General features: G+C 53.6%; 1 protein-coding gene across 1 annotated transcript; it reads left to right on the top strand.

Moving 5' to 3' along the window:
- Nucleotides 1-277: 277 nt before the first annotated feature.
- NDNF (neuron derived neurotrophic factor) lies at nucleotides 278-24,088 on the top strand. The gene is made up of 4 exons (XM_090288590.1): nucleotides 278-556; nucleotides 17,275-17,463; nucleotides 21,148-21,283; nucleotides 22,681-24,088. The coding sequence occupies exons 2-4, from the start codon at nucleotides 17,276-17,278 to the stop codon at nucleotides 24,067-24,069; spliced, it is 1,713 nt and encodes a 570-aa protein (XP_090144716.1). The 5' UTR covers nucleotides 278-556; nucleotide 17,275; the 3' UTR covers nucleotides 24,070-24,088.
- The last annotated feature ends 1,546 nt before the right edge of the window (nucleotides 24,089-25,634 follow it).

The raw sequence follows: 25,634 nt of genomic DNA, 5'->3' as shown, positions 1-25,634 counted from the left end.
TGTGTCCGGGCGCGCGCGCGCACGGGGGCGCGCAGCGGGAGGGAGGGAAGGGGAGGAACCGGGGAGGCAGCGGGCAGAGGCGGGAGGGAGGGGCGGGCAGCGGCGGGCGGGGAGGGCTCCGGGCTGCAGCGGTGTCACTCCGGAGCCAGCACACACTCCCCGCTCGGAGCCGCCAGAGAGCGGAGCGAGCCGAGCCGCGCGCCGCCGCCCGTGCGCCCTCTCCCCCGCGCCCGCCCGCCGCAGTCCCCGCACGCTCCGAGCCCGGGGACCGCCCGCCGCCGCCGGCCCTCCGGCCCCGCTCCGGGCCCCGCGCCGCGCGCCCCACTTCGCAGCAACTTGGGCGGCCGCTCGCCGCCTTTGAAGTTCGCAGCGCCGCCCGCAAAGTTGGGACGCCCGGGCGACTGCACTCTCCTGCCTCCTGCCGCCTCCGCCCGGGCCCCGCGGGTCCCGAGCGCTGGGCTGAGCATCTGGCGGCCGCGGGACGTGGACGTTTGGCGCCGACGCCGCGGGGACGAAGCTTCCTCTCCCCCGGGGAGAACAGGCAGATTTTCTCCAGGTGAGTGCGGAGAGGAGAGCCACCCCGATGCCCGGCGCCTTCGCCCTAAACGGGCACACGCACGCGGGGGGCTGCTGCCCGCTGGGAGGGGTGCTCGCGTCCCCTCGCTCGGTCCCCACCGGCGAGGGCGCCCGATCCCGGGAGCTGCAGGCCTGAGGAGTGCGGGCGGGTCCCCGCCGCGTCCCGGTAGCCTTGAGGGGGCGACCCGAGCGGGGTGGACAGGCGGGGACCCGGGTGCGGGGAAGCCCCGACCGGGCCCGGGCACCGGCTTGGCTCGCCCGCGGGAGGGGCCGCGGGCTCCTGCCCTCTGTGCGTCGACCGCGCAGCCGGGGCGCTGGGATCCAGGGCGGCCTGGTCCGCCGACCCCCGCCAGTCCGGCTTCTCACTCGTCCTCGGCGCGGCTGGCGAGCGTCGAGGAAGTTCCCGAGCTGAGCGGGCTGGCCTGGGACGGGCCCCCGTTTGCCGGGAGAGCAGCGCAGCGGCGGGACTGAGCGACGGGCGTCGCGCCCCAGCCGGGACGGGCGCGGGTCGGGGTGCGCTCTAGCCGGCGAGCCTGCAGGACCGAGCTGAGCGCGGCCCGGGCGCTCGGGAACTCTGACTAGCGGTTCGGGTGCCAGCTGTGCCCCCCGACACAGCACAAGCTGCCGCGCTCAGGGTGCGGTCTGCCTTCTTCGTGCGCCCCGGGCGCGCCCTCCTCCCCGAAACTCGCAGCCCCGCTCCCGCCCGACGCCCGGGACCCGGAGGTCCGCGCGCCCAGCCGAGCTGCCTTGCGGCGGGATCGCGGCCCCCTCCGGGTCCCCTTCCTGACACTGCCTGTCCCCTACTCTGGGCACAAGGACCCCGGAAACCAAGACCTTGAGCGGGAAATGAACCTGAGCAAATGTCTCTGGGTTTGATTTTTTTTTTTTTAACTGTTTGGGAAAACTTAGTTGCGTTGGTAAAATTTGTTTACTTACCTTTCGATCAGGCCAAATCACAAAGAGGAATTTATTCATGTAGCTGCTGATCTCTTAAACACCCTGCCCCTCCCCCGCCCTCCCCCTCCCCCCTCCTAGCTTCCTAACCCTTTCTCTTCCCAAGGGGGACTCTCCCACCCCCTCCTCCCACCGGCCCCCAGCGCCGGTGAGAACCCGGGCGTCGTCAATAGAAATCAATAGGACCCGCTGCCTTCTCCGCCCCCTGCGCGGGAGCAGGAGGCTGCCGGGGCTGCAGACCGGAGAGCCGGGCCCTCCTCGGGAGGAGGGCTGTGAGGGTGGGCGTGATGGCACTGAGTGTGTTATCCCCAGAGGTGGGAGGACCGGATGCCAGAGCAGAGAGCCCGCTCATTGAAGGAGATCGGTGTTGTGATTCATTGTTGTTTAATAAGAGTGATAATAAGGCCCTAACCTTGCTGACTGCGCTTCTATTTGGTTTTGGTTTTGTGCCGTCTCTTGTTACAGTGGTTTCAGAAAGGGAAACACCAAAAGGGGATTAATTACGCACACTCGTTTGGCACATGGGATGAATCACATGTCAAAAAAGGTACCGGGTTCCAACCCAGGAACTTTCAGAAGGGTGCAGTCTTGTGAAATGCCCTCATCTGTCTCTGTCTGGCTTCTTAAAGCCCAAAAAACTTGGCAACATAATTAATTATGGTCCCAATTCCCATTTTCAATCTAAACCTATATTCAGGATTATATTAAAATATCACATCATTTATCCTTTCAAAGGCTCTGGTGAGTTGGAATTCTTGGGGGTGGGTCAGCTGGGAATGAGGGGCTCAGAAGCTAGAGAAACTAGTCCTCGTTCAGATTCCTGTCGAAACTGCGTTACCTCGGCCTTGAGGGAAGGAAACAGCAAGCGCGCTCTGCACACTGCTTCACTCCAGTGACCGTCCTCAGTCCGCACCACACACGCGAAACGGAGCGGCCGGCAGCTTTGTCTGCACGGTTGTTTTCATTCTCGTGTCGGGACGTTTTAGTCGTTAAACCTGCACGTCGCCGTCACGGCCCGGCGTGGCTGGAACACTCTGTTTTAATTAGGAACTATCATAAAAAAAGGAGCTAGAACTCGGTAATGGGCCCAAATTGCTGTGAATTACGTGTGGTTTAAACGGCGCCTTTATTTCAGCAGAAACGAAACGGATATAAAACATCTTTTAATCACTTGCAGACACAGCTTTTATCTCTTAAGATGTAACAAATGTATGATTGAAAAATATCCTTCCCTGAAGGGGGGGCCGCCCCCACCACCAGTTCCATGGTCCTGCGTCTGGGGGACAGCCTTGCTGGACAGTGTGGCCGAGCACGGGGGCCCAGAGGAACGTGGTGGAACCTGGGCCCCACCGCGTGCGGGGACGCTGCTTTTGGAGCAGCCAGAGCGGGCCGGCCTGCAGAAAACTGGATGCGGTGACTTTGTCAGCTGGCTGTGTGAACCTGGGGCTGCAGCCGATGTGAATTTTCTCACTCGGCTTCCCTGACCAGACTCAGTGACAGGAAGGCACAAATGTGCTGTGCCACTCACAAGTCGCTCGAAACCAAAGGGGAAAAGGTAGAAAAAAAGTGGATCTGTCTGTTGCTGTCCTGTGTCCCTTTCCACGGGCGCTTCCTTCCGTGTATCCAGAGTTCGGAATTTTTATTTTAAAACTGCGTTGTTGGCGCTGTGGTTGCCAAGACAGAACTTACATGTTCCGTCCGCTGGACGGATGAGTAGGTGCTGGAAGTGGAAGGGTTGTGCCAGAAATAAACAGACAGCAGGGGGGTTGTGTGAGCTCCCCCTTATTTGCGCTGATGAAAATGATTTTAATCTTCCCTCCTTCGTTTTCCCAGCGATGAGGCGGTTGATTCTAATGGCTAAGAAGCGCTCCCACGCTTTTCCTGCTCCCTGCCTGGTTGTTGGGTGTTGCTTTGGGGTACCACGCACCCACAGCGCAGCCTGGTCGTGAGTGACACTTGCCAGGGTCAGGGGCCATCAGCCAGTCACAGTCCCCAGGACGCCTGTCCCGGAGTCATCTGCACTGGGTCCGAGGCAAGCGTAACCTACAAAAAAGCATTCAGATGCTTCCTTTGACCTTGAAGCAATATCTAGAACCTCTAAATATTTATTTTGGAATGATTATTCTGAAAAACGTGATTTATTCTTTCCCGTTGGCTCACAAGCCCTCAGTAGAAGCCACAGCTAAGCACGTTACCACTGAATAGTCAATCCAAGTCTCTGCTTTGAAACTGATTTCAAAATTAAAGTCCTCCCGTACTGCCGCCATTTAAACATAGCCTGCAGTTCATAGTCTGAATTAGGCTGAATTCTGCTTTACTTTTCCACGATGTCACAGATGCAGATTGACACCCGGGAGGCAGGCAGCCACGCTCCCACATGTTAATTTTTGCTGCTGACGTGCAGCTGTTAGGAAAGGATCCCATAACGCGAAGGGAGAAGCAGCACTGCTAATGTTTCCTTGCATCGGGTTAGTGGTACGTTGACTATAAATTCAGTTATATTTCTGGGAAAACCACACCGTCATCATGTGTGTCTGTGTGGCTGTGGGGAGAGACTCACGTGTCTCTGGCCACGTCTGAGCTGACCCCTGACCTTTGCTGTTCTGTCGGCCGCCAGCGCCCAGGTCGGTGCCCAGAGCAGGTGTGTTCTTGGCTGCTTGGCTCCTAAACACACCTCCCACCCCGAGGGCCCTGGAGCCCGCCTCCGTCCCTCTTGCCGGTGCTTTACCAACGACTGCCAACCAACGAATCCAGGCATTCGAGCCTTTTGAAATATTTTGAAAATATGAAATATATAATATTCACTCACACCCAGTAGAAGAGGCATTGCTTGCACTGCATTTAAAAACCTGAGAGTAAGGTATCAGGTGTGTCTGGGATAAGAGAAGAACCAGCCATATATGCGCAGGTTTTCCCCTTTGCGATAAAGAGGCGGATCTGACCACAGAACAGCTGGACATCAGGTCCTGTCACGTGGCCAAAGTTTTTACAAGCATTCACTGAGCTAGGCTGGACGTAAACTTCGTTCCGAAGTCCTCAGACCTCAAGTTCACCAGTAGAGAGACGTCCCAGGTGACACATCATTGCTCCTCTGGTGACTTCCGGACCCTCTGGAAAAGGGTTTATTTTAGCGAGTTGGTGAAGAGTTTTGGGTGTTCGTTTGTTAATTTCTTCCTGCAGCAAATGTGAACAAGACACATATTCGGTGCTTAGTTTATTCCCCTGAAGTGTTTCTTTTTAGTTTCACTTGTGAAAACTCTGGCTCTTCAGAAACAAAAATGGGCATAAAGTGTATCGTTAACTTCTCAGATGTCTCTTTTAATTATTCTTTTGAAGGCAGTAGCTGCCTTTTATATCATAATGAGAAAAGAAAAAACAATTTTTAGAAACAACGGGGTTATCTGAAGTTTGGAAGGGACTCAACAAAAACATGATCACGCAGGACTGGAAACCGAGTTCTCTAAGTGGAACGCTCAGGCCTTGCCGTGGCAGTGCGGTGTTCTCTGTAATCACCAGGAGCAGGAAGGGAGTTAGCCTCCTGCTCTCGTGCCCGTCTTCTCGCTGGGGTGACTTCAGCCACCATCACGCACAGTGGGGACGGAGTGAAGGCGGGCGCCCCGAAACCGACACCCTCTCCTTCCAGCTGTATCTGTTCCCCAACCTACAGACAGAGCTAAAATAAAAAACAGGTCCTCTATTCCAAAAGGTGTTTTATCACAACTAAAAATCATCACAGCTCCCTCTTGTTCTCTAAGGCAATGTCTCAGTATTCACAGATCTAGATCAAACACGAGACTGACGCTTACCAAATGCGCAGGAAAAGCTCCACTCAGGCAGGTTTATAAAGGGTGATATTTTTGAAGTCGCCATGACGGCTTCCTGAGTTATAATATAGAAGCTGCGACCGGTGTCTACGGGCAGAGCGAGATGGTGCCACATCTGGGTCGTTGACAAACCAAATGAGGGGCAACATTGTGGCACTTACTTGAAGATATGGTGGCTAAAAGGGACAAGGTTGTGTCAAAGGGCTGGATTTCTCTAGGTTTAGCTTCTCCAGCTTTGGTGCCGTGGTGGGAGGGCCTCCGCAGCGTAGGTGGCCTCCCGCAGGGGAGTGTCAGTCATGGCAGCCCACATGGGGGCCCTCTCTTGTCAAGGTCATGTGGGTTCTGAGCCCACAGGCAGTGCCAAGTGTCACATTATGCATTTTGTTCCTGTAATAAAATGTGTTTCTGATTAAATTATCAGTCATACCAAACAAACAAACAAAACCAAAAAACAAAACAAACAAACAAAAAAACCATAAAAAAGACAAACACACACAAACGTAAATGTACGTAATCCATTTTAGTTCTATGGTTTAAAATACATTTAAAGACTAAAATAAATACATTCTTACCCATAAGGATACACTAGATTTTCATCAAAATAGAATTCCGATGTTGATAATGCCCAATAAAGGCTGTGATTTGGTATTAAGTTACAGCATCACTAAAGTTCACAGGGCGGTGGATTCAGAAGTAACTGAAACCCCCCAGGGCGGCGCCGGGAAGGCCCCGCACCTTGCTGAATGCCCTGCGCTCGCCAGCTTGGAATCTTCATTTTTGAACAGGAGGCCTTGCACTGAGTCCCACAAGTCACGCTCCTCCTCTTCAGTTCACCTCGGGGGGGACTCTGAGACCTCCCGTCTTGAGGGAGGGGATCTGGGAAAGACGTTTGAGAGGACCTTTGCAAGGTTAGGTCCAGTGAATATGTGTCTTTAAAAACTTGTCTTTTAAGTCAAATGAAAGAGAGAGGGTAGTCTGCTGAAGCAGTTGAAGTGGAGGTTTCGCATGGCCTCTAAAATGATACTGAACAGGTAGGGGCCTGTCTCTGAGAGCATCAGTCTGCAGAGAGGGGTCTCCGAGGGCACCGCCCCTTGCCCCGTGACGTGGGCAGCTCTCTCGGCATCGTAAGGGAGAAGGCCTCTGAAGTCTGCTGCGGGCACCTGTACGGGTCAAGGAGGAAGAAAGCTTGGTTAGTGGTATTTAACTCCTGTTGACAAAGGCGTCCATAGCTGTTCAGACGGACACTGAACGGGTACAGAATGGCACAGAGGACACTCCCATTAAGTAAAAATGACACACGGTGGAAATAATGACACAGTGAAAGGTCATCCCTGCCCACAAATGAACCAGAGAAACATCTGAATATACAGCTTCAGCTTCTGTAGTATATTAGGATGCCTATCCCAGTATAGTGCACCCTAAGTAATTTTGTGTATACGTCATCTCTCTCTCTCTCTCTCTCTCTCTCTCTATATATATATATATATATATATATTTTTTTTTTTTAAGTCACCATTCTAAGGGATTGGGAGACAATGCATTACAGAATCAGAGCGCCTGAAAGGACGAGCACAGGAAGCTGAAAGGGTCCACAGGTGGTCACCACTGTCTTCAAGAGTATTCTTAGTGATTCGCATAAGCACTTCATAATTCCTGTTACCAATACATACATATTGCATTCCATTATGTTCTAAAATTTTCAGTATTCTAAGAGTTAAAAATTGTTACCCAATTTATATGTATACATATAGTATTACATTTGGAAGCTTTTACTTTGAATTTTATTGATTTTTCAGTAGAGTTCTCGGTTATTAACTTACACTGGAGACATTTCTGCGGGTTGGAGTTCACAATGTGAGTGCAGATGATTCTGCGTAGTGATGACATTGTAACTGTGTGTGACCCACCAGAGCTTACGAGGCATTTCCACAGCCTTCCTTTCCCTTGCGCTCCCCAGGAACCCAGGGAGGGCGATATTGTACCCTCTCTTTCCTGGGATAGGCCGGACCCAGTTTAAGAGACCCACCTAAATTCACCAAAAATTAAAATAAAGTGCTAACTCTTTGCTTTCAGAAGTAAAATGGGTAGAAATGTCTAAAATTTTAAAATAGAGATTAATGGTCAAATTAATTGGCAAGGACATAATTTACTTAGTTTTGTTTTTGTTTTTTTTACAGTTTAATGATTCAAAGACACCATTAATTGAATTTAATTGTCCAAGACCTTAATTGCAGGCCACTTACATGCTGAGTGTGCGTGTGTGTGTTTGTTTTGGTAACAGTTACCTTATCAGGGAAGTCAGGATTTCAGGCCAGCCCTAAACAGCGTGTCTTTGAGAGCACGAATATTCTGGCTCCAAATAATACAAAGGATGAGACGTGGTAAATAGATAAGTGATGCCCACGCCTCTCATGCTAGAAAGTTCGAGGCTTTTTAAATCGTGGACACTGTTGAAAGTGAAAGGAGGAGCCGTCCGAATATCTGAAGGTCCTGGCACAACCCTTCCCGACTCCCCAGCCGCGGCCTTTACACAAATTCTTCCCGAGTACAAGAGGTGCACTAGCTGATCGCTTTATTGAGGACGTCTCCAGATAGCCACGGAGTCCACTCTTGGAGGCAGAGCTCTTCTCCTTTCTTTAGCCCTTGTCTTCACCTGACCGTCCATTCATAGGCGAGTGTTAAGGTGCCCTACGACACACCGTTGGTTGAGTCTGGCGTGTGTGTGTGTGTGCGCGCGTGCGTGTGTGCGTGTGTGTGTGTGAGAGAGAGAGAGATAAAGCCACTAACATATAATGGAGACAAGTTGTCTGGAAAAGGACATAATAAAACATCTTTTCTTGGATAAATGAGTTAAAGTTTGTTAGAGACATGTAACCCATGTAGTTTTGAAACATAGTCCAATTATGTATGATAGATACAAAACTAAAAAATCAGTAAGCTGCGAAATCCCTTTTTCAGCTGGGGGTAATTCATAGTGATTCAGCCTTACAGCTATTTCGTTTCCATTAATAATGTGGCATTTTTTGAGAGGTAAGGTTTGAAGTAAGATTAGTTCAAAGGTTTTTAAAATAAACGATGTTTTATTTACCCCCATGTTGAATGAAACGGCACAGTTCAATGGAAAAATGAGAGATATTATAGACACGTGTGATGTGATATTCCAGATATTCTGGAAACTTAAAGCCCTTGAAAACATAATGAAGAATAAGTAAGTTTATGTAGCGGAAGTGCCTATACACACACACATGCTGATATCAACACTTTAGTCACCAAATGCAGCCTGTTCTTTAAAAAAATCTCGACATTTCAAGTTTGTTCCCACGCACAAGGCAAGGACAACAAAGGGACCATTTGGAAACCTCTTTTCCTCTTGGGAGGCCCCGTCCCGGGTCGTGACCACCGGCCGCGGCGACCCCCAGCCCTCCAGCTGCAGCCTTTCCGTAATGCTTCCCCTAAATTGTTTTTGCAAAAGAGAACCACACCTGACTGTCCGTGTCACTTTGGGGGAGGAAGGGAGGGAATGACTGTGAGCCTGAATTCCCGTGTGGGTGTGCGTTTTGTGCCTTGTCATGTGTTTGCCATAGGGTCACAGGTTCGTGTGCCGTCCTTGTCACTGTCTGCGGGCTCTTCGTTAAAAGCGACTGCAGGGTCTCCCTGTATCGTCTGCATGGGGAGCATCTTGTCCTTTAATCATCTTTTAATCCAGAAATAATAATGCAGAGCGTCCCAGGAACGGGCCTAATCCCCTGCTCTCCCATCTCAACACGTGTCCTAAACCCGCCGCAGACCTCATGCCGAAAGGCCCGGGCTCCCGCGCCCTGGAACCAGGTCTAACCCGGGCCTGTTTAGTAAACAACACGGATGTCCTCAGAGGCTTCGTTTCTGGGGGAGCAGCGGGGTGCTCAGCATGTTCTCCTGTTGGGGTGATTATTTTTAAAAATGCAGCGTGGTGGCCATCCCGCTGTGTTTCTAGTCGGTCTCTAATGAATGGCGACCTTACCTCGTAAATGGGGTAAATAAAGGTGGAATGATCTGACGCTGACACCGTCTCTGCCTCTGTTTTAAAAGCAGGTTGCAACGCGCGTCCCTTGCAGTTGAACAAAACTGAGCGACTGCCGTGAGAGGCCGACTCACACCGTTTGTAAATGAATGGGTCCTTTGCGAAAGCGTTAGAAGAGCATCCACGCCCACTTTTATGTGTCTGTTTTCACATCTCATCCACTCTGGCGATCTCACAACCGTCCTGGAGGTACTTTTCGCCATTTTGCAGGTGAGGACACTCACACTCAAAGAATTCGAGAGACTTGCGCGAAGGATAGAAGCCAGCGGTGGTCTAGGGAGACCTCCTTCCACCCAAAGCTTCTCCGAGTCCAGCGACCACTTTCTGTTTCACTTCGGCAAGTTTTTAACTCTCCCAGAGCTCGAATGAATGAATGAATGAATGAGTACATACGTACACACTCATACAAACTACACGGCAGTGGAGGAGAGAGTCAAGACCAAGCCAAACCAATTGCAAGTGTTCGTAAGAAAATCCAAGTCCGAATCGACAGCAAGCCAGGGCGCGGGATGGGCGCCCCGAAACACGAGCTGGGAGGGGGGTCACCTCGGGAAAGAAAAGGGCAGAGGTGGTGAGTCACCCTTTCTGAGTTCTCTAAAACGTCCAGGTTGTCAGGAACCTGTGTCCTTGGAGAATATTCCCTCTTCTCTCCCAAGGCGTGGCTCCTGCCAGTTTGAGGTTTGTTTTTGGCCTCGGATTTTATGAGAGAGACGGTAGAAGAAGCACGTGTTCAAAACCTGTTACTTCCACTTCTTTTTACAAGAACGAGACAACTACATACCCAGACGCTCCTTCCCCCTTTTCTTCTTTCTGGAAATAAGAATCATTTAGGCTTTAGCCATTGTAACTCCTTGAGAACCCTGGGGTATCTGTCTCACTCACCCGTCTTTAAAGTATATTACCTTGCGCAGGGTTGTCTTTAAATCGCTGTTTTGATTCTGTCCTGTGCTTGGCACCGGAGGCCACCTGAGATACTCGGAGAGCGGCCAGGCTGTGGTGCTGCCCCATGAAGTAAGGGTCAAAGGGACAGGGGGGAGGGGCAGCTTCAGGACCAGCAGATATTTGGAACCTTACGGCATTGGGTCCATCCATGGCGTCAAATCCCGCTCCTTTAGTCTCTGGTAGTGATTATTCTATAGCAAAACTAAGTGACTTCTCGATAGCACCTTATATACACCGTGAAGTATATAAACTGATCAGAACCTTCGGTGTAACTTTGAATCTTGTCACAGTCCCAGACTGGCCTGCTGCTCTCGTGCCTGGGCTCTCAGATAATCACCACCTTCCCCCGAGGGAATGCACCTGCGTGTCGTTTTTTAAACAATATATAACTAAGGTAGAGAAAAGAGAGAGCTGTGAAATGATGTGGATATAGTAACAGTTCTCAAAGGACTATTTGGTTCGGTTCATTCCTGCTTCTCCCTCAATCGTTATTTTAAGTATAAAACTTTGGTAAGGGATGAAGATTAGGAATCAGAAAGTTCGGACAACCAGAGTCCTGGAGATGCTAATCATAGCATCCAGGTGACTGTGTGTGTAACACCCTGCCCAGCCGTCCACCCTGCCCCCTCCCCCACGGGGTCGGAACGTCGCGTGTCCCCCCCACACGGCTGCAGCAGCCCTCACCTGCTCTTTTCTCTTCCACCAAAACGGCAGTGCTTTTCCCCTCCTCACTGTCCCCTCCTACACCCACTGTCGACGCAATGGAGAGAGTTATTCCTGGAAGACATGGGTCGGGTCCTGCCCTACCTGCCGGAGGGGCTTTCCCTCCTGTCCAGACCGGAAGCCAAACTCCTGCCTGCGGTTTGTGGCGCTCCAGGGGGGTCTGCCCTTTGTCCCCGGCTCTGGTCCACACTGACCCCCTTCCCGTCCGCAGCGCCCCAGGCCTGGGGCCACCTGAGGGCCTTTGCATGGGCCGCCTCTCTCCGGGAATGCTCTTCTGCGGGCGTCCTCTTGTTCATATCTCAGGGTCAATGCCGTTTCCTTCAAGAAACCTTCTGGAAACATTCCGTTCACAGACCCCACGCACTTCCACACAGGCCGGTATTGCTTCTCCACGTGGTGATGACTACCCGTCGGTGGTGCTTTCTTCTTCCGTGTTTTTTTTAAAGGTTTTATTTATGTATTTTTAGAGAGAGGGGGAGGGAGGGGGGAGAGAGAGGAAGACAAACATCACTGTGTGGTGACCTCTCGCATGCCCTCAACTGGGGACCCGGCCCACAACCAGGCCTGTGCCCTGACTGGGAATCGAACCAGCAACTCTTTGGTTCGCAGGCTGGTGCTCAATCCACTGAGCCACCCCACCGGGGCCAACGGTCTTTTCTTCTGTATCTTATGACCGTCACTGCGCCAGGAAGGGAGGGCGTCTTGTATGACTGCGCACTGCGCGCGGCAGGTGCCCCGTCCACGTTGGTTTAACCGCCACTCAGGCAGTTCCGCCTCTGCCTCAGCTCCTGGCCTCACCCCCCTCGCCCTTCCCAGACCCGCTCCGTCCTTCCCCCACTTTTCCCCGGAGCCCTGCTCTGCCTCCCCCAGTGCGCGGCAGCGCGGCGTCCCCCTCCGCTCAGCACTGCGCCCTGGCCGCCGCTGCCCTTGCTCGGGGCCGTCCTGCCCTGCGGGGCCCCGGCCGCACGGCGCGCGTGCTCGGCTCGGCGGCAGACCGCGGGGTCTGCGTTAAGCGGCTCCCGGGCCCTTTTAGCGGGTTGCACGCAGCAGGGACCCAGGCGCGGTTGACAGCGACGAGTCCCGCCTCGCCTCCTGGGCTGGTCCGTGCTGTCGCTGCGTACGGCTGGCCTGCCGGGGTCTCCTCCTGAGCTCCGGGACAGCAGAGGGCGGGGCGCACAGCTCGCTAGCGGCTCCGGGGACGCTGCCCGGGAACTCACGTTCATTCTGTTGCAGATCAACAGGAAAAAAGGCTTCGTTGCCAAACTAAAGTAAGAAAAGCAACCAAGCCCGTTATCCGGCCCTTAGGGGTGTTCATCCATCCGGGACTCACCCCCTCTCCTGAGATCGTGGGGGTCGCCCGGCCGCCACAGTCCCAGGTACAGAGGAAACTTGGCCAGGAGGAAGCTACTCAGCCTTTTCTTCCAGGTTTACGTTGCAGTAGCTTCTATTTTGCTTTTGGGTTTATTGTATCTTCTCATCTCGTCTTAGGGCGACCCTTCCGGGCACAAAGCTACCGCCGTATGGAGCACATTTAGTTTGGCCACGTGTGTCCGTTATTCTTTTTATTGGCGTCCGTGATGGTGGGGAGGCAGGGGCCTCACTGACACCTGACCCTCGTTCAAGCGTTCCTCTTCCTTAGGCCTGGCTACCTGTTGGCACCGCCTGCCCTCGCCCTGCCGCGCGGCGACCCTGAGGCCCAGAGGGTGGGGCGGCGGGACGGAAGCGGGACCCGGGTCCCCGGCCTGCTTCCATGCGCCCCGCTTTCTCGTACTGACTTGCGGTCCCTCTAGACTGAAAGCGGGCGACCGTGGAGAACGTAGTCGAGGGGCCTGGAACCAGTGCAGCTGAAACGCACGTGAGGGTCCTGAATCGGCAGATTCCTGATGCAATGAACCCCACAACCCTTAACCGTCACTCTGCGAGGTCATGACGGCAGCCCTCGGAGAGCGTCGGCCCCGGGTTCGGGCCTGAAGCTGCGCCGTGCGTGGGCCGTGGGGGTGTGCCTGCAGGCCCACTGCGCGTGGGCGGGGACCCCTCCTTCAGGTGCAGCCTCAGAGCCCTTTACTGCCACCTGCTTCGCTCCCCCTTTTCAATATGGAAATGGAGCAAACCACAGGAGGCTCCTTCTCCCCAAGACTTTCAAGCGCAAGGAGGAGATCTCTACTCACAGAACGGCCAACTAATCTCCGTTAACGTTTTCATTGTTTGCAAAAACAACAAAACACACCGGCTTCTGGGAACTCAGCCTTTTTATTATTGTTTTTCATGGCTAATTTTCTGCCTGGAGGGACTCCGGGGGTGTGACAGGCTGTGGCTCCCAGAATGGGGTGCGGCAGCCACGGGGGTGGGGGGCTGCCCACCAAAGCTACACTGTTTCTTCTGCAGTTTGGTCGGTCGGATGCTTCAGATTTATTGTCAGACGTGGTGTGGCTGAGTCAAACAGAAACAAATGCCCCTGCATTTAAAAATAGAGCTAAAGGACTAAATATTTGCACTTAAAAAGGAAAAGAAAATAACAGAAACCTCTGGAAAGCATCCATTTTTCCCACAATTATTGTGACAATTAAAACGGTCAAAACTGGTTCCAAAACAAAAAGTATGAACTGATAGAATTTTACCTGGGGCCAGCTGATAGTTTATGTGTAAAGGAAGCAGAGGAGAAAGTTGAGTCCATTCCCTGTGGGTGGCAATCTAAATAAAATGTCTGCCTGAGCCCGTCAGGTTGGTAAGCCAGCCGACGACTCAGTAAGTAAATGCTCAGTGTGGAGAACTGTGAGGACCTGAGACGTGACCCCGCTGCCTAGCTAACCGGTTCACCTGCCTCGTTGTTTGGGTGCTGCGCGGCCCTGGACTCCTGGGTCAGAGAGAAAGGACGTTGTGGTTCAGAGCAACGGCAGAATCGGGTGTCTTTCTGTCCTCCCACTGGCCCCTGACCCCAGCTCCTCCAGATGGCACCAATCCATGGGGCGGGGTTTCTCACGAGAGAGGGGCCCTGAGCCGAGGAGCCCGGACCACTCATAACGGGCAGGGATCGTGCCCGCTGTCGGCTGCAGAGGCTCCATCTTCCAAAGCCACACACTGCACGGACATCTTGAAAAGATCAAGTGGAACAAAGGCAGCCTGTTCTTCTGCTCCCACGAGACACAAAAGCCAGCGCAGAGCCGTGGGGAGCCGCCGCGACGTTTACCTGCGTGATCTTATCGGAAGCCGGTCTCCTTACTAAATACGGACTTGCCGAGTCGCCCAGGAGGGGGGTGTGTAACACTCATACCACATTTTTCACGTCGCTCCTGATAAGTAGTTTCTAGCCCTCCTGTGGCAGTCTACGCAGGCTGGGGTCTTCCCTGTCTGTGCCCCGCTAGGCCGTGTGGGGACGGACAAGTGCTGTTCGCAGGGCCGTCGCCAGCAGCACGTGGGCTGTGCACGCAGAGAACTTCAAGGCCTCCCTGGCATGCAGCATGGACACGGCACGGTGCCCGAGTGCTCTTGCTTTTAACTCCAAATTCCTCTCCTATAAGGAGCTGACCGAAGAAAGAGAAAGGGTTTCCCGTGGCCGCGGAGGCTGCTGGGAGGTGCCCCGCCAGTCGGAACGCGCCGGCTCCCTGACACTGCGGCTGACCTGCATGTCCCAAACACCCTGGGCACCGGCCGCCGGTCCCGCTCCGCCGTCCAGTGGTGCCGGGCACTTTTCAGCTCTGTGGGCAGACACGGGGCCTAATGAGGCGAGGCTGCCCTCGAGAGGTGCCAGCGGGGCCGCGTGGCGTGCTGGCTCCGTGTCCCTAACCGGCGCGGAATGTCGGGTTCTCACCATCTCCAACGAGGCAGATCTCGTTGTCTGGCCGCCCCTGCTCCTGGGAGGCACGGTTTCCGGGCTGCCCCTCCAGCGGGCGGGGAATATGTTTGATTAGGCTGAAGTAGTAAGTATTTCTGAACAGAGGCGGCGTGTCAAATTCAGGCAGATCTGCCATTTCTGTTGGCCCGGGGCGGACGGCCGTCAGAGGGCGGGGTGAGGGCTGGGCCTGGGGTCCCGTCCAGTGTAGTTCCTGCTGGCTTCCCGGGGGTGCCCTGAGCGTTCTGCTCTGATTCATCTTCGTCTGCTGGCGGCCGCTCCCCCGAGCTCCTCTGCCAGCCCCGCCTCCCCTTGGATTTCCTCCTGACAGTCTGGGGGGCGGGGAGGGAGGGGGCAGGCTGGTGGAGGCTATTGAAGGAGGCCAGGTCTTGTTTGTAAACTGCAAACTGCTTAGGGAGGAGATTAGTCTTCGTGGAATCCTTGTTTGTTTTCAGAGCTTAGAGCTCATCTCTCCCAGTCCTTCGGGAAACTGAGGTCCGGAGCGGATACATGAGTTAATTGCCTGAGTTAACATACCCAGCTCGGGGCGGGCGTGACCAAGCCAAGTGTCCCGGCTGTCAGTCATGTTTCCATTCACTGGCAGTACTGCCGAGGAGGGGATGGGAAACAGGAGCCTTTGGTAAGGAATTATTGCGGCTTTCCCGAGAGAGATGGTAGCAGATACACGTTTGGGCTCTGCTATCAGATCCAGCTGCCTCTCTATCTGTTCTCTGCTTATGTACAAGGGGGTTTATTTTTTCTTAATTTTTATTTATTGAGTAACTTTAGCGAGAGAGGAAGGGGGAGAGAGAGAACCATCAATCTGCTGTCCCACTTAGTCATGCGGTCATCGGTTGCTTCTTGTATGCACCCTGACCGGGGACCGAACGGCAGTCTTGGCCTATGGGGATGACGCTCTAACCAGCGGGCTTCCCAGCCAGGGCGGAGGTTTGTTTTGTATACGAACAGTACCTGCTTCACAAGGGTATTGTGAGGACCAGATGAAATCCCGCGGTTGGGGAACTGAGCACCTTGTTCTGCACGTGGCGGCGCTCAGTCACGGCAGGGGTTTGGGTGCAGGAAACTGAAGAACACGTGGCCGAGACAACCGTTTGGGAAAAAGCGTGCGGTGGCCACTCTGAGCACGCCCTCTGTGAAAAATAACGACTTCTCTCACGCCATTGAAAAGAAAAAAAGCTTATTCCCGTTGGAAGCATTTTAGTTGTATGGCTCTACTTTTCATAGCAGCGGAAGAAAGGTGGAATTCACGCCAGAAGCCGGTGTAATTACAGGCGACCTCAGAGCCAGAGTAATGACCTTGGAAATGAAGCTGGCCTTCACTTCATCACATGTCATCGCGAGAAATTGCGTTTGGCTTTCTTGTCCGCTAAAGCTCTTAAGTGTAAAATCACTACCTTCCCCTCGCGCCCGGGGACCCTGCTGTGCCCCGGACGGGATAATGTGGTGAGACCTCTCCAGACTGACCCCGTTCTGTCCCGGGGAGAAGGGCACTGAACCCCCAGGGCCGGCAGAGCCTGTCACTCGCTCCTGACACGAGAAGAACCTGCCCGCCTGGGGCTTCCCGTTGGGGACACACACGGAGAAGTCGGTCCTTGACCACATCCCCCCAGCAACGTGCAGCAGACAGGGACCCGTACGATGTCGCGGGTCCATGATGGGAGTCAGTGGCCATAAATGACCAAGCTGGGTAACTTCAGTCCCGTGGTCTCCCTGGATCGGAGACGGGGGGGTGGGGGGGGCCAAGCCACGTCCCAGCACAGGACACGCTGCTCCGTAAACGTGGCGTCCAAGAGGCTGGTCGCCACCAGGCATCGGCACGTCTCTCACCTGGGCGCGTTAGACAAATGGCTTTCCCGGGGAGGACGTTAAACCTTGTGTGGTCCCCGGAAAGCTGATCTGTGACGCTCGGAGCTGGGGAATAAGGAGACTGCTGTACGTGTACGAGGCTCCGGCAGATACTGAGGCAGCAGGAGAAGAGCAGTGAGGTGGCCCTTTTCTGGGCCCCGACGGGTCTCTGGGTCTCACCTGAGGGTGCAGATGGGAGACCTTTGTGTGCAGGTACCTACAAGGACCCTTGTAAGGTGGGCGTTTCCCTTCTGAGCACCCAGGGAGGCCCATGGCCCCGGGAGGCTTCTGTTTCACAATCTTTTCACTCAATATATGCGATTCTAGTGAATTCAGTATCAACTCCATGACATGCCTTGAAGGAAAATTACGGTGACATTGTCCTTGGGATCATGCACATGATCCAGTATCTGTAACACAGCTCTAACCTCCTGTCCCCACGAAGCTAGTGTGGCCCCTTTGGAAGACAAGCCGCTCACCCACCTGTCTCTGTCCCCCAGGATGGCGCCTCTGGGGTGGTGGCTGCTGGGGCTGCTGCTGGCACTCGGCGCGCGGACCCAGAAGCTGCCCACCCGCGACGAGGAGCTCTTCCAGACGCAGGTCCGGGACAAGGCGTTCTTCCACGACTCCTCGCTCATTCCGGATGGAGCTGAAATTAGCAGCTACCTCTTCAGGGACACGCCCAAAAGGTACTCCTCCCCCCACCCCCGACAGCCCTCTCTTTCTCAGTGAGCCCCTTAGGGTGCCCCCCTCAGAGAAGGAAGGCCACCCACCTGTCACACCACACCCTGACCCTTTGCCTGTGTTCCCCCCGTAGGAGAAAATGGGGGCGCCACTCCTCATCCTCACCGGAGGCTCTGATTCTTGCTCACTGGGACCTTTGGGGTGGGGAGGGAAGTTTTTGCATTTCTTGCATTTTGGAATAACTCTTTTCTTTTCTTTGGGACACAGGGAAATTTGTAAGAAGGACCCTCTAGTATTAAAATGAAATTAGCAGAATACATGTGATTCTTCAGAGGTTTGCCTTCTGTGTTATAAGGATAATATTTCTTTGACCGATATGATCAGATTCGGTAAAAACTGACACTGTTCACTCCCCTTCACGGCAGCGTCGACAAATGGGCTTCCCAAATGCTTCTAAATATTTGGACCCTTGAAAATTACACAGATATTATATAATTCAATACATATGTGGACATCTTTCATGTAAACTAATTATATCTACAGTTACTTACTGGCATTACCCAAAACCCACTCTACATATTTCAAGAACAAGTTGTCTTTTTTAACCTGGGACGCGCCGGCCTTCTGAAGGGCAAAAACTATGTCACGCCACCCATGACCCCTGTTCCGAAGACTGAGGTGCCTCAAATCATTGGCTGTCTTTCTCCTGTCACTTCAGTTTTGATTGACAGCAGAAACCAGAGGCAGCTCCCTCCCACGGTGGCAGGCCATCACTGTCTGGTCAGTGAAAAATAGCAGGATTAATTTTCCTGTCTTGACGGATGTGACAGGCTCAGGCATCATTCCAGCACTGCACGAATGAACTTATTTGTTTGAACAAATGGGGTAGATGATTCATATAGAAAATAATTATGAATCTTTCAGTGACATTCGTAAGAACGAAGGCACAAGACGCAGGGACGGTGCCAGAGGAGGTAGTCTGATCGCTCAGCTGAATTAGTGTCAGCTGCATTCTTGCCGGACCCATTTGCCTATGATTTTGTCTCTTGACATTTTTGAGTGAATCACACTTTTTCTTTAAAAATGACTTTGATTTGAAACTTCCAGCCAAGATGGAGGGAGGCCTAGACAGACACACTGCATCTCCCTCCACAACTAAGAAGGAACACAACGACCTCAAAACTAGAGACAACCAGAAGTTCCAGAAAATCAAGCTGCATGGAAGCCCAGCAAACAAAGACATAAAGAAGAAATACTCACCCAGACAGGCAGGAGGGGTGGAGCCGGGGCGGAGAGGATGTGGTGTGGCGGCGGCAGCAGCAGCAGTGGCAGCGGCAGGCTGGCGGAAAGCGCAGCCCCATGTTTTAAAAAATTAGGAGGGATATCTGAGGAGTTCCCAGCACCAGACCGGACCATGTAGCTCATGGTCCCAGCGCCAGGGAAAATCAAGCCTTATTGCTTCTGACTGTGCAGACCAGTGGGGGTTGGAGTGGAGGCAGAAACTGCCAGTCTCTCAGCAGAGTCCGCTTGTTTAAAGGGCCCCCACAGTCCTAGAACATCCGCAGACCCACCCAATCTGGGAATGACGGCCAGGGCAGCAGCTAGAGAGGCACTAGTCCCATACGGAAGTGGGAGAAGTGCCTGGAAAAGGGGCGAGTGCTGGGAAAGCAGCATTGTTCCCTCTCAGACCCTCCCCTACACATAGCACCACAACATGGTGAAACAGGTCGCCCTGTACTGATGAACACTGAAGGCCCCCCTCTTACAACGTAACAGGTGCAACAGCTCTACCAAAGACACAGGCAAACACAGGAGCCTGTCAAGAAGAGGAGGCAGAGAAGTATGGCCCCAAAGGGGGAATGGATCAAGGTTCCAGTGGGAGAACTAAGCAATGAGGAGATTGCCAACCTAACAGACGTAGAGTTCAAAACACTGGTGATAAAGATGCTCACAGGCTTGACAGATATGCTTGAGTATGGCAAATGCATAAGGGAAGAAGTGAAGGCTATGCTAAATGAAACAAAGGAAAATTCACACAAAACCAATGGTGAAGGGAAGGAAACTGGGGTTCAAATCAATTATTTGGAAGTTAAGGAAGAAAAAAACAGTCAACCAGTGCAGAATGAGGAAACAAGAATTGAAAAAAAAATGAGGAGAGGCTTAGGAACCTCTGGGACAACTTTAAATGTGCCAACATCCAAACCATAGGGTGCCAGAAGGAGAAGAGGAAGAGCAAGAAATAGAAAGCGTATGTGAAAAAATAATGGAGGAAAACTTCCCAAATTTGGTGAAGGAAATAGACATACAAGTCCAGGAAGCACAGAGAGTCCCAAACAAGCTAGACCCAGAGAGGACCACACCAAGACACATCATAATTAAAATGCCAAAGTTTCAAGATAAAGAGAGAATCTTAAAAACAACAAGAGAGTTACCTACAAAGGGGTACCTATAAGACTATCAGCTGATTTCTCAAAAGAAACTTTGCAGGCAAGAAGGACTGGCAAGAAGTATTCAAGGTGATGAAAAGCAAGAACCTACAACCAAGATTACTCTATCCAGCAAAGCTATCATTTAGAATGGAAGGGCAGGTGAAGTGCTTCCCAGACAAGGTAAAGCTAAAGGAGCTCATCATCACCAAGCTATTATTCTATGAAATGTCAAAGGGACTTACTTAAGAAAAAGAAGATCAAAACTATGAACATTAAATTGACAACAGACTCACAACTATCAACAACTGAATCTAAAAAATAAAAACAAAATCCAACTAAGCAAACCAGAACAGGAACAGAATCATAGGTATGGGGATCATTTGGAGGGCTATCAGCTGGGAGGGGAAGGGGGAGAAATGGGGAAACGGTGCAGGGATTAAGAAGCATGATCGGTTGGTACAAAACAGACAGGGGGGTGTTAAGAATAATATAGGAAAGGGTGAAGCCAAAGAACTTATATGCACGACCCATGGACATAAACTAAGGGGGGTGGGTACTGGGCAGAGGGGAGCAAAGGGGAAAGAATTGGAACTACTGTAACAACATAATCAAATAAATATACTTTATAAAAACCAAAAAAATGAAAAATGACTTTGATTTCCCCAGTGCGCGTGCGCCTGCCCTGCCATGTTCTTCCCTGACAACTCTCCACATTATTTCTGGTTTCACGGAATCAAATAAGTAGCTTAGCCCTGAATTTCCAGTCTTGCAACAAGAAGTAAGTTCTGGTTCTAAGAGTTGCCTGAAAAAATTAGATTACTTTTTTTTTCTTTAAAACAGCGTGTTCAGTGTGCCCCTGGGGTAACTCACAAACGTGTCACCAAATTCAAGGCAAACCCAGTACCTGTAGCTCAGCACACCTGGACCGTTCTCGGGTGTGACTGACTTTGCAGAGGCAGGCCTGTGTTAAATGACACCCCCAACAGGTACGTGTTGATTCTTCACTCATGTAGCACCCATGGGACTCAGTTCAGTTCATTGCTTTATTACTTCACACCGTGGCGTTGGTAAATCTGCTTGCAGAACTTCGGGCTCCTGGACCTGAACCGTTAATGCGGACCATGTCGTGATCTGTGTCAAACAGCCAGTTTCTTTCTCTGTTGTTTGAATAAAAATTAAACCACGTGACTCTCCCAGGAAGGCTTGGCCGTAGGTATCAGAGTAAATGATCTCAGTCTGAATGGGTGCGCTGTACCCCAGGTACTTCTTCGTGGTGGAAGAAGACAACACCCCGCTGTCGGTGACCGTGACACCCTGCGACACGCCGCTGGAGTGGCAGCTGAGCCTGCAGGAGCTGCCGGAGGAGGCGAGCGGGGAAGGCTCAGGTGAGCGGCGTGCAGGTGTGGGCCCGGCCCTCGCGTGGGGGGTGGAGGCTTGTGGAGCAGGCAGCCTTCTCTGCAGACCGTCGCAGGACGCGCGGGTGAAGTTGGCGACTGTGCCATGGAGGCGAGGGACACGGGGGGCCGGCCTCGGGTGACGGTGACCGTGGGGACAGAGAAGGAGAGGGCTCTGGACGGATGAGGACAGGGGGCGGTTTGGACCTGCCTCTCTGGCTGTGGTTTGCGGTCCTGCCCGTCAGGGTTCTGCCCTCCAAGGGCCCCATTAATTGTCCCGGGCGGTCTGCACTCTGGGACGGTTACACGCCCGACCCCCGCAGTGACTCTGACAGGCAGCCAAGGTGAAGGCCCGCAGCTCTCTGGGGCAGAAAGGTGGGAGGAGGAGGGAAGGAAAAGGGCTCCGGGCACGAGGGTCTAGAACGAGAAGGAAGCGCAGGCAGCGTGGGGCAGGCACTCAGAGTCGGCGCCCACGATGGAAAGCAAACCAGGCCCAGGAGACGAGCCGGGTCTGCAGGGAGGACGCCGCCCCCTGTGGGGAGGAGAAGGCTCCATCGCTCGAAGCAGATGGGGGGCCGGTGTATTTCAGGAGAGGCTGACACTCCGTGTGGGGGGTGACGAGGCAGGGAGAAGGGAGCAGTCGTGCGGTGGCCAGGTGGCTCTCAGATCCGGCCCACCTCCCGGGCCCCCTGCAGGGAAGGGCTGGCAAAGGCGGGCTCCCACTCGGCACCCAGGCCTTTCCAGATCCCCCCACGCTGGGGTCTGCGTGACGGCTGATGCTCCCAGCAGCAGAGGGTGGAGAGAATTTGTCCGTGCCTCCCCCGCACCACGGGTTCCATCCACGGGACACGGGGTGCTCTGACCGGGTTTGGAGGAGATGGTCCGGTCCCACTAACGAAAGCGAGGTTCGTGAGATGGCCATCAGCAGGCACCGACGGGGCCCCTCTGTAAGCAGGGGCAGGCGGGGTTAATCTCTGAAGGGACTGCAGCCACTCCCGGAGTCCATCCCGAAGAAGCCCCGCGAAACCGGGTCAGCCTCCCCCGTCTGCACCAGCACTGTCTGTAATGGTCAGGAATCGGCCAGTGGCCTTGTTGTCGTGCTACCATTGTAAGCGAGAAAAGCCGGGTTCAGAAGTGGGGGTTTGTCTGGACGCACATGTGCGTGAAAAAGAATATTATTAAGTTCCAAAGAAAAATGAGAGAGAACACTATCAATTATGTAAGAATACACTAAAAAAAAAAAGACTGGATGGGAAAAAACCAAAACCTTCATCCAGGGCTGTCCGTGGGCCGAGGACACGGGTGTGTTCTGTCGTGCTGTGTGGCCGCGGGCAGGACGCTGCTTCCACGGCGCCCAGGCCCTGACGCCCGCCCCGCTTCTCTCTGTCTTCCAGGGGAGCTGGAGCCGCTGGAGCGGCAGAGGCAGCAGGCCACCGGCGCCCGGGGCGCGGCACTGTTCTCCTACAAAGGCAACGACGTGGAGTCCTTCGTCTCCCCCAGCTCCCCCTCTGGGCTGTACCAGCTGGAGCTCCTTTCGACAGAGAAAGACACGCACTTCCAAGTCTACGCCACCACCACGCCGGAGTCCGACCAGCCCTACCCCCAGCTCCCGTATGACCCCAGAGTGGACGTGACGTCCCTGGGGCGCACCACGGTCACCCTGGCCTGGAAGCCGAGCCCCACGGCGTCCCTGCTGAAGCAACCCGTTCAGTACTGTGTGGTCATCAGCAAGGAGCACAACTTCAAGAGCCTGTGCGCGGTGGAGGCGAGGCTGAGCCTGGACGACGCCTTCATGGCGGCCCCGAAGCCAGGGCTGGACTTCAGCCCCTTCGACTTTGCCCACTTCGGGTTCCCGTCGGCTAATCTGGGTCAAGACCGCGGCTTCCTGACCAAGGCGTCTCCCAAGCTGGGCCGCCCCGTCTACGCGCGGCCCAAGGCGGACATCCAGAAGGTCTGCATAGGCAACAAGAACATCTTCACCGTCTCGGACCTGAGGCCCGACACGCAGTACTACTTCGACGTCTTCGTGGCCAACAGCCGCAGCAACATGAGCACGGCCTACGTGGGCACCTTTGCCAGGACCAGGGAGGAGGCGGCGCAGAAGACGGTCGAGCTGAAAGACGGGAAGGTGGCGGACGTGTTCGTGAAAAGGAAAGGAGCCAAGTTCCTTCGGTTCGCACCCGTCTCCTCCCACCAGAAAGTCACCTTCTTCGTCCACTCCTGTCTGGATGCCGTGCAGGTCCAGGTGCGGAGGGACGGGAAACTAATCCTGTCCCAGAACGTGGAAGGCGTTCGGCAGTTCCTGCTCAGAGGGAAGCCCAAGGCCAAGTACCTCATCCGCTTGAAAGGGAACAAGAAAGGCGCGTCGATGTTGAAAATCCTGGCGAGCACGCGGCCGGGCAAGCACGCCTTCCCCTCGCTGCCCGAGGACACGAGGATCAAAGCCTTCGACAAGCTGCGCACCTGCGCGTCGGCCACCGTGGCCTGGCTGGGCACGCAGGACAGGAACAAGTTCTGCATCTACAAGAAGGAGGTGGATGACAACTATGACGAAGACCAGAAGAGGAGGGAACAAAACCAGTGTCTAGGGCCAGCCACGAGGAAGAAGTCGGAGAAGGTCCTGTGCAAATACTTCCACAGTCAGAACCTGCAGAAGGCAGTGACCACAGAAACGATTAAGGGCCTCCAGCCTGGAAGAGCTTACCTGCTGGACGTTTATGTCATAGGCCACGGGGGGCACTCAGTGAAATACCAGAGCAAAGTCGTGAAGACCAGGAGGTTCTGTTAGTGGCCTGGCGTGGAGGCGCCGGAAGCAGGATGCCAGGAGAGGCGGGACGTGAGCCTGAGTCCCCCGCGCCGTGGACGGAAGGGTGCCAGCGCGTCTGTGGCTGTTGTGCGAATCACGGCTGCAGGACGCTTGCCCCAGGGGCGCCTCGTGTGCTGACGTCACTGAGCGGACGTCGGGGAGGAACCGCTGCCCCTTGCTGTGACCACTGCATGAACCGCTTCTAAATTATTTTATTACCTAAAAGTTATAAATATGCCATTCGCTGCACACATCCACAGAATGCAACTCATTTCTCTCCACACACGCTGGGAGAGCCCTCTCTCTCTCTAAATTATTTTATAAATCTTGTTCTAAACGTCAGTGTTTCTATGATCGTAAGCTATGAAGTTCTTTCCCTGTTCAGGTGCAGATTTAATCTAAGTATATTAAGTGGCTAGCTCTCCAGTCAATTATATTGTAAATTCTTATTTGTTGGGTGAAATGTTTAAATGCTGTATGTATCTCATGTACAAAGGTGACACATTATATTCATGTACATAAAATTAAAGATATTAGATTATATACTGTTCGTTTTCCCAAGCAGCTCCCTTGGTGTATTCAATTAACATCTTGTCCCCCAAACTGCGTCTTTCTGTACTTTGGCCCTGGAATGGACCCCTTTTTTAAGAGTTAGAAGAGACGCTGCCTCTCCTTGAAGTCACGGGGCATTGCGGCCAGTTTACTGCGGTTTTGGGGCTTTGAGGTCCCCCAGCTCACAGGGTGAGAATCAAGGCTCCGCTGGGCTTGTTCTAACAGGACAGGACGGGCCGCGTCCGGCAGCTCTGCAGGGTGTGACAGTCGTCCCCAACCATGACGGCATTACCTCTGCTCTCCTAGTAGGCACCTGCATTGAGGACAAACTCAGGATGATTCCCAGTGTTTTCCACCTGACAAATTAGTAATGAGGAAACAGCAGACGCTGCTGTTCCGTAACATTTCACAGTCTGGTACTTTTAACTTTGCTTTCTCACGAGCTTTTAAAAAGTAGTTTGGGTATGAGATAAACCTGAGGCCAAGAAGAACCAAGAACGTGTCTCAGGACCGCTGCAGGAAGGACTGGTTTAGGACTGCCCTTCCCCCGGGGTCCCCTGTGTCGCTGTCACGGGACCCGGGGCCAGGACCCAGGAGAGTCGGAAGTTACAGTCACCCACGCTGTGTGACTTCAGGGAAACCTGCTCCTTCCCCTTGTCTCCCTTTCCTTTTTGTAAAGTCAGATGGTGACAGATTTGGGTAGGATGAGTTAGGGGACACCTTCTACCGTGAGGCATTGCTTTGGGTAGGACCCTGTAATTCTCAATTAGAACGTGCTTCTGGACCCCCAAGTAGGGCCAGGGGTACCCCGTAACCTCTCCACTGCCCCCCAGTGTGCTGGCTCCACCTCTCCTGGGGGGCGAGCGCAGGTGCGGCTCCCACAGGGCGCAGGTCGCTACAGCTCCGGCGAGCGCTTCCGGCAGGTGCTCCGCCCGCCCTGGGAGAAAACGTGCCCCATGAAAGCGCACCGTCCACCACGCCAGTGTTGCGTGCAA

Source organism: Furipterus horrens, unplaced genomic scaffold (genome assembly GCF_987537825.1).
Source record: "Furipterus horrens unplaced genomic scaffold, mFurHor1.1.pri manual_scaffold_10, whole genome shotgun sequence".
Lineage (NCBI taxonomy): Eukaryota > Metazoa > Chordata > Mammalia > Chiroptera > Furipteridae > Furipterus > Furipterus horrens.
Note: the sequence above shows the minus strand (reverse complement) of the source record. Positions and strands in the feature narration are given on the sequence as shown.

Excerpts from the sequence above, each read along its gene's own strand:
- NDNF (XM_090288590.1), top strand. The coding sequence starts at position 17,276 with ATGGCGCCTCTGGGGTGGTGGCTGCTGGGGCTGCTGCTGGCACTCGGC. Across the intron at positions 17,464-21,147 it reads TTCAGGGACACGCCCAAAAG|GTACTTCTTCGTGGTGGAAG; the intron begins GTACTCCTCCCC and ends GCTGTACCCCAG. Across the intron at positions 21,284-22,680 it reads AAGGCTCAGGTGAGCGGCGT|CTGGAGCCGCTGGAGCGGCA; the intron begins GCAGGTGTGGGC and ends CTTCCAGGGGAG.